The 11,936-nt window shown below is 38.2% G+C and overlaps 1 protein-coding gene across 2 annotated transcripts; it reads left to right on the top strand.

The window, feature by feature from the left end:
* The first annotated feature begins 4,756 nt into the window (after positions 1 to 4,756).
* On the top strand, positions 4,757 to 11,917 carry LOC4328754 (probable serine/threonine-protein kinase SIS8). Of its 2 annotated transcripts, none has more exons than XR_001543367.3 (12): positions 4,757 to 5,911; positions 6,363 to 6,466; positions 6,554 to 7,398; positions 8,170 to 8,210; positions 8,582 to 8,650; positions 8,756 to 8,856; positions 8,980 to 9,058; positions 9,143 to 9,241; positions 10,220 to 10,308; positions 10,817 to 10,866; positions 10,959 to 11,135; positions 11,239 to 11,917. XR_001543367.3 is itself a non-coding variant. In XM_015769901.3 (12 exons), exons 1-12 carry the CDS (start codon positions 5,027 to 5,029, stop codon positions 11,321 to 11,323), a joined length of 2,604 nt encoding a protein of 867 aa, XP_015625387.1. In that variant the 5' UTR covers positions 4,757 to 5,026; the 3' UTR covers positions 11,324 to 11,917. The 2 variants fall into 2 exon arrangements, 1 of the variants encoding a protein (XP_015625387.1); XM_015769901.3 differs by having other exon boundaries at positions 10,220 to 10,288.
* The last annotated feature ends 19 nt before the right edge of the window (positions 11,918 to 11,936 follow it).

Here is an 11,936-nt window from a genome sequence, read left to right as displayed (position 1 = left end):
TTATTAGCTGTTTGTTAGATGTTAGCTATCTAATAATTAAAAAAAGCACATTTAGAGTGGATTACCAGATCTATTATATTATTAAAACAGCTTTGAAAGGTGGCGTCACGTTCGCTGTGGGGGCTAGAAATTCTCACATTAATCGAAGAAAAAGAAAAAAAAGAAAAATGAGAGTCCAAGTAGGAATCCAATTTAAAAATAGCTGAAATTCAGAATTAAAAATAAGCAATATTGAAAGAAGTTTCCATATAAGAACCCAATACGAGATTAATCAAATTTTGAAATAAAAATAAAATAAAATCCAAAATTAGAAAAGGAAAGGAGAGTCCAAGTAGAAATACAATTTAAAAATAGCTGAAATTCAGAATTAAAAATAAGCAATAATGAAATAAGTTTCCATATAAGAATCCAATACGAAAATAATCAAAATTCGAAATAAAAATAAAATAAAATCCAAAATTAGAAAAGGAAAGAAAAAGAAAAAGGAGAGTCCAAGTAGGAATCCAATTTAAAAAATAGTTGAAATTCGGAATTAAAAATAAGCAATATTGAAAGAAGTTTCCATATAAGAACCCAATACGAGATTAATCAAAATTCGAAATAAAAATTAAATAAAATCCAAAATTACAAAAGGAAAGGAGAGTCCAAGTAGAAATACAATTTAAAAATAGCTGAAATTCGGAATTAAAAATAAGAAATAATGAAAGAAGTTTCCATATAAGAATCTAATACAAGAATCTAATACGAGATTAATCAAAATTCGAAATAAAAATAAAATAAAATCCAAAATTAAAAAAGGAAATGAGAGTCAAGTAGGAATACAATTTAAAAATAGCTGAAATTCAGAATTAAAAATAAGATTAATTAAAATTCAGAATAAAAATAAAAATAAATCCGAAATAAGCAAAAGAAAATAAAAGAAGAGTTCAAGTAGGAATACAATTTAACATTATCTGAAATTCGGAATTAAAAATAAGCAATATTGAAAGAAGAATCCATATAAAAAACCCAATACGAGATTAATTAAAATTTTGAATAAAAAATAAAATAATATCCAAAATTATAAAAATTAAAAGAGAGATCAAGTAGGAATACAATTTTGAAACAACTGAAATTGAAAATAAAAAATAAAAACACTAAAAGAACACAATACGATGTTAACTAATTTTTTTAAAAAAATAAATTCTAAAATTAGAAAAAGAAAAATAAGATTTCAATTAGAAATACAATTTATAAATAACTAAATTTGTGATAAAAATAAAGACTATTAAAAGAAATGACCATCTAAAACACATGACGAGATAAATTAAGTAACATGCCTATAAAGGAGTATAGTGGTGGCGGTTGTTACGACATATAAAAACTGTTAATAAAACACTAAATAGAATCCTAATGACGATTAAAAGGAGGGACGTCAGGCAGGCCGTGAAGCAAACAAGTAAGGCGGTTGCCGGGACTTCTAGAAAGTAAAAAAAATAAACCTCATTGATAATCATATTTGATTTTTAAAATCTCAATGACAATAAAAAGGAGAAGCAGCAGGCGGGGTGTATAAGAGTATAGTTGCAGAGCCGCCGACGGTTGATGGGACTTCTAGAAAATAAAAAATGGATTCCAACGATAGTTATGTTCGATTTTTAGAATCACAGTGCAATAAAGAGTAGGCAGCGGACGAGCTGTAGAGGGGCATAGTGGTACCGTTTGATGGGACTTCTAAAAATTATAAAAAATAAAATTACAAGTCCAATTTTAAAAGGTTTGGAACTTCAAAAAAGTAAAAAAAAACCCCAATGATAATCATGTTTGATTTTAAAATCTCAATGACAATAAAGAAGGGAGGCAGCGCGTGAGCCGTAGAGGAGTACAATCGCAAAGCCGCTGACGGTTTGGCGGGACTTCTAGAAAGTAAAAATGAACCCAAACGATAATTATGTTCGATTTTTAATATCTCATTGACAATAAAGAGAAGAAACAGTGGATGGACCGTAGAGCAGTATAATAGCAACGTTTAACGTGATATATGGAAATTATAAAAGCAAAACCCAACGTGACAATAAACTCTAAAAATTATAAAATCCAATTTTTAAAGGTTTCAAGAAGAATGAATTAAAATAGTGGTAGATCGAGCAAGCAAATAAAAAAGGAGATGACATAAGAGGTAGCAACTGGTGTGACTTTTAAAAACTATATGTACAAACACGAGGATGATAAGGTTTGGTCTTTCAAAGTCTTAAGATAATGAGATAGCTATTTAATAAATTTTAAGTAAAATCATACTAAAAATTATATGAATTTGTTTGGGTGCTAGCCGCGCAATTGCGCGGGCCACCCAGCTAGTTATAATAATCTGGCGTATAGATTGTAATAATCTATCATAATAAGCTATCTGTTTATTTCAGCTTACTCATAATAATCTAGATTATAATAATCCTAAGCTGAATCAAACAGGGCCTTAGTCTTGGGCCCCATATGTAACAAAAAATAATCAATGGAAAAACACTAAAATTTAGATGAAGGGATTGTTTGCTTTGATACCAACTTATTGCCCTACCAAAATTTTGGTAACTTCAATAGTAGCAAGTGCATATTTGATTTGCTACCAAATTTTATCCACAATAGTTCAAATTCAACACTACCTAATTTGGTAGTGCCAATATTTGCTAATATTTTAGCACTACCAAGATTTTGGTAGAGTAAAAATTGGTTCCAAACCAAACAAACCCGAAATTTAAACACAATGAATGAAACTACATCTACATGGTCCTACTCTTGATAACTTCCTACCTCCGCCCTGCTTGACCTGGATGCAGCTAAGTAAATTCTTTTACTGTAGCTTGAGACGCTCAGTCCGTTAAGACGATGGCGACTCGGTCACTAAAATAGTGTAATTAATTAAACGACAAATTAAGCAACAGGAGAGCCGGCCCCAGTGCTTATACGCTTCTCGGCCAATGAATGTGGGTGTCTGCATGGTTCCAAATCTGCCGTTGAAAGTCAAACAAAACCTTCATGGCTATACTTGCCGGCTAATACAACTCATCATCGCCAGGAGGCAACCACTTTTACCGAAAATTAAAGGAGAAAAAAAAACTGAAGGCTTCTATTTTGTTACAAATAAATAAAAAGTTGAAACGTGAACAGAGTTTGGAGTAGATGAAGACCAACGTTAGTAGGTCTAGCTGTCTTGGTCAAACCTAGAAATTCCAAATGATAGTTTATGAAGATTTGATCTTTGAAGGAATAGCGTAAAATTCTTGGTAAAACTACTATGATTTTATAGCATTGAGTAAAAATTAAGTTATCTAGAGCTGAGAGAGAAATGCATATATAAACCAATGAGGTGTTAGATCATTATATATAAGGTTTTCCTTTTTCTAGACGTGTAAAAGTTGTTCATTTGTTGAACACACATGGTACACGAAGAATCTTGATTTTTGAAACCAGCTGAATTTTTGTTACCCTAGTGATTATCTTGTATCGGAATGTAAAGTGACATTAAGCTTCCACTATACTCGCACATTGTCATGATGGAGAAGAACGTAGTAGAAGGTCAGGGATAATCGCACATTTTCTCTCTAATGCCGGCATGACGAGGATCCTACTTTTCGTTGTCATTTTTAAGTTCTTAATAGAGGGGAAGAATGTAAGGATGTATTGAGAAGAAAAAAAAAATCCCTATATATGTTGTGAGAGGGAAAACAAAGAGAATCGGGTTGATGATATACATAGCTCATTTTTAACTTGTCGCTTTCAACTTTGAATATTATGAATGTATGCTAAGTTATTAGAAGAAACTTTTGCCGATAGAGCGATGATTTTCTAATCAAAATAGGGGCATTTAGGGCTATAAAGGATAAGATTAGAAAATACAAACTAGTGGAGGGTTAGAATAAAAGGTGTGAGATGTAAGGATGCCTAAGATTAAAACATCTTTTATTAGGTGTAATATTTCAACTTTTAATGTTGCCAAATTTTTATTTGAACAGATGTATCTCAGCTCTATAGATTTGGTAAAAGTTTGTTCCAATCCAAATGACTGCCTAAGAATGTGCTTTTTCTTTCCTTTTTTAATACTTTTATTCTCTCATTTTTGCTACGTATGTTTTCCGAACGGAACTGCTAAACGGTGTCTTTTTAAAAAAAACGTAGGAAAGTTATTTTAAAAATTTATATTAGTCTATTTTAAAGTTTTTTAATCAATACTTAATAATTTATGTTAATCTGTGAGACTGTAAATCCATTTTAAGCGCTGAGGGGAAGGATTCCCAGCCTAAAAAAAAAAAGTATTATCCAAAACTACACATTGAGTTGCTTTAAAAAAAATAGTCGGTACTCCTACGATGAGAATTGACACTAAACTAAAATGACCTTTTATTTTTTTATTATAAACCCACAATTTGCCGAACACGTCCATACAGAGCTAGGTTAATCTAGAAGTGGGGATTAGTGTCAAACCATCCAAAAAACTGAGTTATCCATCCATCCACTCGGAAGCCTCTAGTCTGGACCACGGGCCTGCGGATCAATCCCAGCCGCACGATCCAAACCTGCCACGTCACCCACGCTCCCCATCATCATCCGATCCCCCCAAACCGGAGACCGCGCAAGCAACCCAACCCAAACCAGTCTACCACTACTACACGTCGAGCAACCCAAAATAATAATAATAATAATAATAATAATAATAATAATAATAATAATCCAAAAATAATAAAAAAGGAAAAAAAAAAGTGGAGAGAGAGGGGAAGATGCCGATGCCTTCTTCTTCTTCTTCCTCGCTTCACCTTGGCAGCTGCTACCCCCCGCGCGCCGAGGCGAAGCCGACGCGAAGCAACGAATTTACAGCGGCCGCCGCGCGATCGAGCAGCGCGGGAATGGATTGGTAGATCGGCGGCGGTGGTGCTCGGAGGAGGGAGGAGGTGAGTTCGTCGGGGTACGCTGATTCGTTGGGTTGGGTAGGCGGATCGGATCAGGGAGGAGGAGGAGGAGGAGGAGTTGTATGATTCCGTGGTGGTGGTGGTAATCCATGTCACGCATGAAGCATCTGCTGCGGAAGCTCCACCTCTCGGGTGGGGGCGGGAGCGGCGGAGGAGCGGCGGCGGCGGGGGCCCCGTCGGGGGAGCACCACCACCGCCCGCGGCAGCATCGGCGGTCGTCGGCGCAGCCCCCGCCGCTGCCGCCTCCTCCGGTCGTCGCCGCGGCGGCGGCGGCCGAGGCGGCGCCGGTGATGGCTCCTGTTGCGGCTCCGGTGGCGGCGGCGGCGGCGGAGCCGAGGGGGATGGGGGCGGACGCGACGATGACGCGGCTGGAGGAGGAGTACCAGGTGCGGCTCGCGCTGGCCATCTCGGCGTCGGATCACGCGGGGCTCGTGGACGCCGACTCGGTCCAGATCCGGGCCGCCGAGCGCATCAGCCTCGGCGGCGCCGCCGGGGACCGGGGCCCCATGGAGGCCCTCTCCGCGCGGTACTGGAACCACTGCGTCGTCAACTACGACGAGAGGCTCTCCGACGGGTTCTACGATGTGTGCGGCGCGCCGATGCATCCGCACTTCCAGGCCAAATTCCCCTCCCTGACCACCCTCAGGGCGGTTCCCGTCGGTGGAGACGCCGCGTACGTGGCAGTTTTGGTCAATCGGGAGCGTGATCCGGCGCTGAAGCGGCTCGAAGGGAGGGCTCTGGCAATTGCCGCGCAGGATAGGGCGGAGCATGGTGGAGTCGCTTCGCCGGAGCTCGTGCAGAAGATTGCAAACCTTGTGGTTGATGCTATGGGCGGTCCGGTGGATGATGCTGATGAAATGAACAGGGAATGGGGAGTGAAGAGCCGCGCGCTATGCCTTCAGCGCAACAGTATTGTTCTCCCTCTTGGTTTGCTTCGCATTGGGTTGTCGCGCCACAGATCTTTGCTATTTAAGGTTAGTATCTCTGCAGAAGTACTGTATTCTACTTCAATCCAGTCATTCACATAGGGCATTAAATTATGTCAAGTGTAAGAAAATATGGGAATAGCCCCATGGTAACAATTTCCATCTTGTTGCACAATTTACATTGTGGAATGGTTGTTTAAAGCACAAATGATTCCCGATTCCAGTTATGATATTGAAAAATGTTTAGATGTTTAGTACTCACCTTCAACCAGTTATATTGTCCATTATGAGCTGTGGTAGTCCAACTGTGGAAGCCAATCTAGTTCATTTATGGGCATCGGTAAATCTTGAATTTGCTGTATGGAATGGATAATTGAAATGGTTGATGAAAAAGAAACACCTTTGAACCTTGTTTCATTGACTACATATCTTGGTGACAGCTTTCTACGTAAGTAGGTTTCTGTTGGACAAAGAAAATAACTGATCAGATTGGTTTCAGGTACTAGCTGATCGAGTTAATCTACCATGCAAGCTTGTCAAAGGAATATATTATACGGGGACAGATGAAGGGGCTATTAACTTGGTTAAAATTGATTTTGACAGGTATCTACATTGTATCTTTACAATCTTTCAGTATTTAATATTAGGACATCTTCTGTGTTGATATATAACAATCAAATCCTATTGCAGTGTTGAATATATAGTTGATCTGATGGGAGCTCCAGGCACATTAATCCCTTCAGATATTTCTGGCAGTCAGTTTCAGGACTCCAACAATAGTCAACTGAGCAATGATGCCATCGAGGAGAGTGTTGCAGAACTATGCATAGCCCTTGAGCAGATTAGTGCTGGATGTAAGAATACAAGTGACATGGGGGGAAGTTCATCTGAACAAAAATCTGCTTTAGCACTTGCAAGTTCACAGCTGGAAGACATCTTCCACACAGAGAACCCGCTTAAACAAAGTACCATATCTGATGGAGGGGAAATTCCGCATCTGATGAAAGTCAACGATGCTCCCATGTATTTAGTGCCCACAGAAGTGGACCCACAGTTTGCACAAAATTTGCAAGACTTGCTCCTGGAGGGCACTGCATTGCTACCCACCTATGAGAAACCTGAAATATGCAAACATACTGCTTCTGAAGATGACAAAACTGCAGGATGGTTGGTAATCGCTAAAACAGGTCAAAATTTGCCAAATGGTCATGTAGCGGAAGATTCTCCATTGCAACATGGCAATACCAAAACACTAGCAGTAGTGAATTGTTTCCATGAAGATGCACAGCATGATGTGGGGAATACAGAAGCAATTGGCAGAAATTTGGATTTGCATGATCATACAGCTCATGCCATTGCCAACGAGGACCAAAGGTTTTCTGAGGACTCTTTGGTGAAGATGCCAGGAAGTAGCAATGGAAACTTGGACAAGTCGAGCTGTTCTAGCACGAAAACAATCAGCTCTGTTATAGATGACGTTGCTGACTATGAAATACCATGGGAAGATCTTCATATTGGAGAGCGCATTGGTCTAGGTATCTGCATTAATTCCAAGATCTTATATTACCACTTACTAGTATAGCAGTAAGTAGTTAATTAAGAGGTAGCTTCTCTAAGGGGACAACATACTGCATTTCAAGTTTACAATGAACACCAAGTTACATGAATATATATGCAGAAAGAGTAAATGTCTCTTGCTCTCTACATGGCACTAAATACATTAGTAATAAATACATTCATTTATTTGATTGAAAATTCAGACTTTTTATGGTTCTTCCTTAACATTTTTGGTAGTCATCCACTTTGAAGCTTTGTATTGTGAAATCGATCTTGTTTCACAGACATTGTTCTATTTTAACGACTGGTGCTTGTCTGAATGCCTCTAATTTCCAAAATATACGATATCTGCTGCGCGTATCATGGATTTTTTTTTATTCAGGAACTTGCTAATGGTTCAGTTTTAGAATGAAGGTGTTCTAAATTATGAACTTTTACAACTAAACCAACACCACTTTCATTGCGTTATAATTCGCTGTCAACCAATGGTGTTTTCTGTGTTATTGGCCAAAGTTGTATTATGGAGACACTGAAAAATAAAAATAAAACTGCACTTATTCAGGCTAGAGAGTGGAATAAATTAGCTGGATTTTGCAATGTGATCCCCATCGTTATTTCCTTTTTAATTTTTTTTACATACTGAACTAAGTTAAATTTTGTGTTATTTTATACCATTACTCTGTAATGTATTGGATACTTTTCTTTTGTACCATTACTCTCTGTGTTCTAAACTAAATTTATTTTTGCAGGTTCATATGGGGAAGTATATCATGCAGATTGGAATGGCACTGTAAGTCACATATTTGAAGAGCAATTCTTATATTATATTTTGCTAGTAGTACGAAGTGGTCGTAAGGTCTATAGCTTAAATAGTAAGACAGTACAGGACTGGATAACTACTGTGTCTGTACGAACTAGCTCATAAATAGAGCCACCACTGGTTCATTGTATTGCAAAGCAGTGACTTTTAACAGGTAACTATTGGATATCAAAGGTTTGTTGCCTAGGAAGGCCAATAAAACAAAATAGGGAAATATCAGGCCCACTGTAACAAATTTACCAAGCTGGAAGAAACAAAACATATATGATTCATTTTCACCTAAATTGCCATTGTTTTGTGAGTTTCTTGCTCTGGTAATTTATTGTCCTCATCTATTGCAGGAAGTTGCAGTGAAGAAATTTCTTGACCAGGATTTATCGGGTGTTGCACTAGATCAATTCAAATGTGAAGTGAGTCCACTTTTAAGATTTAATGCATTGCATCTCTTTTGGAGTTTGTGTATAAATATTATCGACTTTATTTCCTCAACTGAGTGTGCATTCCTTCTCTTCAAGGTTGGGATCATGTCAAGGCTGAGGCATCCAAATGTAGTTCTGTTCTTGGGATATGTGACACAACCACCAAATCTTTCGATATTAACTGAATACCTTCCAAGGTTCCTCCAACTTTGTTTTTGGTTTATTCAGTCAACATAACCATTGGCTCCTTCTACTTTTGTGCATATGTTATATGAGCGGAAAGAGATATTACAACAAAGATAACATACTTCCTTTTTCAGAGGGAGCCTTTACCGCCTATTGCATAGGCCAAACAGTCAAATTGATGAAACACGAAGGCTAAAAATGGCATTGGATGTGGTAAGCTTCAGGAAGCTGTTTTGTTTGTTTTCGTTGTTGATGCTTATTTTTATACCGTGTTGACAGTTTATTATTGTCTTGCAGGCAAAAGGGATGAACTACTTGCATGCTAGCCATCCTACTATTGTGCATCGTGACTTGAAATCCCCAAATCTTTTAGTGGATAAAAATTGGGTTGTTAAGGTGACTTTCTCAGAAATCACAACCCTCTTCTCATTCAATACAGAAAAAAAAAGCTTACTAGTCTTGTTGTTCTGTTTCATCTTGGATAAACCTTGTCTGTTTTCTCATAGGAAGAATATAAGATTTGCTGAAGTTGATATGATATTTGTTTGGTATCAAAAAGATGTTCTGCTCTTTTTTTTTCAATGTAGTGTTTACATGAAACAGAACATTTGGATACACTGGACTACATTCTCTCGATTATAATACTGTATGTAAACAGACCTTGTGGTGACTGCCAGTCTGCCACTGATCAGCTTGTCTGATACCCAGTTGTTGAGCGACCATTTAAATAATCCTATACTTCTGGGTTATTCTTAGGCAAGACCATAAGCTATCAAGATGGGATGTTGTACCAAATGAATTTATGGTCTGCTTGGTTTAAGCTGTTGCATATTTCTTATAGAGTCATATTTCTCATATGGTTATTCCCCTGCTTTTGGGAATGACCATGTTTCTCATACTTCACTATATGTGTTTGATGGATGAGATGGTTATGGACATGGTCACATGGACCAAACCATTTATTTCCTCAAACCACACAAGTAGGTATGTTTAGATTTTGGATTGGGTGGTCCATTCACCATCTCATTCATCAAATCAAAACAGCCCATGAAAAGGTATGCTAGTGGAGACCTCTAGGCATTAGCTGCTGTTTGGGTGCTTTGGGGAGATTTATGGAGAAGTAGTTAAATATCAAGGTTCTGTTAGCTTAGAGTGAGGGATGTACTGGTAACAAGTTGCTGGTTCTACTATACATGCAAGTAAAGTAGATCTAGCTAAACTTGTGTAGAATACTTGACAAATTGTTTATCAGAATTCAGCAATGCCCATTAAAATGGAGGGATCCATGTTCCTCTTTAATTAGCAATTGCATCACAAAAAGCTTCATGTCGTATAGACTAATAATATTGTAAATACATGCATTTTTTCATGCAGGTGTCAGATTTTGGCATGTCAAGGTTGAAACATCACACTTTCCTGTCCTCTAAATCAACAGCTGGAACAGTAATATCCTTGATGCTCTGGTGACTTTCTTTTTCATGTTTTACCTCGTTTTGATTGTATGATAAGGTGTTTTTTTTTTCATCTTTGTTCTCCAGAAACTCTGGAATATCGCACTATTGCACTTTACACGGCTAGGATATGCAAATCATTTGAACTTTAGACTTCAAAATAACACATTGATTGCTCTGCCTGGTGTTTAGATGCAATATTTGAGGCATTGGATAGTGCCGGTGTCCTCAAACAGAATGGTTTATGCAAAACATTGTGCAATGTAGTTTGCTCTGCACAACTAATTTTGTATAGATCAGTTCAAGCCATGCTCTCTTTACCCTAGTTACTTTCACAGGGTCTTTTTATTTTTTTCTGGAAGTAGAGCCTCACCCTTTTTAGACAACTCATTGTTAATCCAAGATCATGTAGTGGCATAGTGTACTATATTAATAACATTTTTATTGTTCATTTGGTGGGTGTTTCCTGTAATTAGCTAATTATTCCATCACCTTGACCATATTTTATGTTGGGCTACAGCCGGAGTGGATGGCACCAGAGGTTCTACGTAATGAGCCATCAAATGAGAAGTGAGTTGCTTAGTTTTCTCATGACATGTTGGCCTTTCCATTTACTTCCTGTCATGTTCTCCTGCTGATTGAAAATTGAATGCTGGCATCAGGTGTGACGTATACAGTTTTGGAGTAATCCTATGGGAACTAGCAACAATGCGTGTACCATGGAGTGGACTGAATCCAATGCAAGTTGTAGGAGCAGTTGGGTTCCAGAACAGGCGACTAGAAATTCCCAAAGAAATTGACCCACTGGTGGCTACCATAATATCTTCGTGCTGGGAAAAGTAAGAACAAACCAGCCCGGATAACATGCTACTCTTCTCATTCTACCTAGTTTTACCTGCCACTTGCTCCACTGATAATGACCCCCAATGTTCTTTCGTGCAGCGATCCAAGCAAACGACCATCGTTCTCCCAGCTCTTGTCACCGCTGAAGCAATTACAGCGGTTAGTTGTTCCAGAAAACTGCTGACATCCCTTCCTGAGAAAAAAAAAGTCTCAGGTCAAACAAAAAATACAAGTATGTAAGCTCTACTACTACAGAGGCCAAGTTTTTCATGTTGAAGCTTTGTGGAGATGTATTCGCAGTCTCTGCATGCAGGATGGATGTGCATGGACGAAGGTTCTATGCATCCTGTTGTGAAAAAAAAAATGTGACAAAACTCTCTCTGAAGCCGTGCAAAGGCGCTGCTGGAGAAAGCAATAGTGTGTTAGTTCCAAGTGAAGAAATGTGGTGCAACACGAAGTGCTCTGTGCCATCGTAAATAATTTGTTCAGTTCTGGAATTTGGAACGGTGATTCTGAGAATCAGAATTTAACCACAAAGATAGGATCTTGGTTTTCGTTCTTTTTTGTCTTGCTTCATAATTGGAAAAAGGAGAAAAGGTCAGGTTAAAAAAAATGGAAAAGGGAAAACGAAATCAAAAGTTTTGTGGCGTCTGCAAAAAGTTGCGGCCCGGTATTTAACCAGATGCAAATCTTGTATATCATTTATACAGAGTTTTACTCTGCATCGACTTGAATATGCATCTTAATATCTTATTACCTTTGGTCCTCTTTCCTATAATATTGAATGGTTACTAGCG

Source organism: Oryza sativa, chromosome 2 (assembly GCF_034140825.1).
Source record: "Oryza sativa Japonica Group chromosome 2, ASM3414082v1".
Taxonomy (NCBI): Eukaryota; Viridiplantae; Streptophyta; class Magnoliopsida; order Poales; family Poaceae; genus Oryza; species Oryza sativa.
The sequence above is the reverse complement of the archived record's forward strand: the minus strand, read 5'-3'. Positions and strand labels throughout refer to the sequence as shown.

Coding starts and splice junctions, on each gene's coding strand:
- LOC4328754 (XM_015769901.3), top strand. CDS start 5,027: ATGTCACGCATGAAGCATCTGCTGCGGAAGCTCCACCTCTCGGGTGGG. Junction 10,289..10,816: donor CTAAATCAACAGCTGGAACA/GTAATATCCTTG, acceptor GTTGGGCTACAG/CCGGAGTGGATGGCACCAGA. Junction 10,867..10,958: donor AATGAGCCATCAAATGAGAA/GTGAGTTGCTTA, acceptor TGCTGGCATCAG/GTGTGACGTATACAGTTTTG.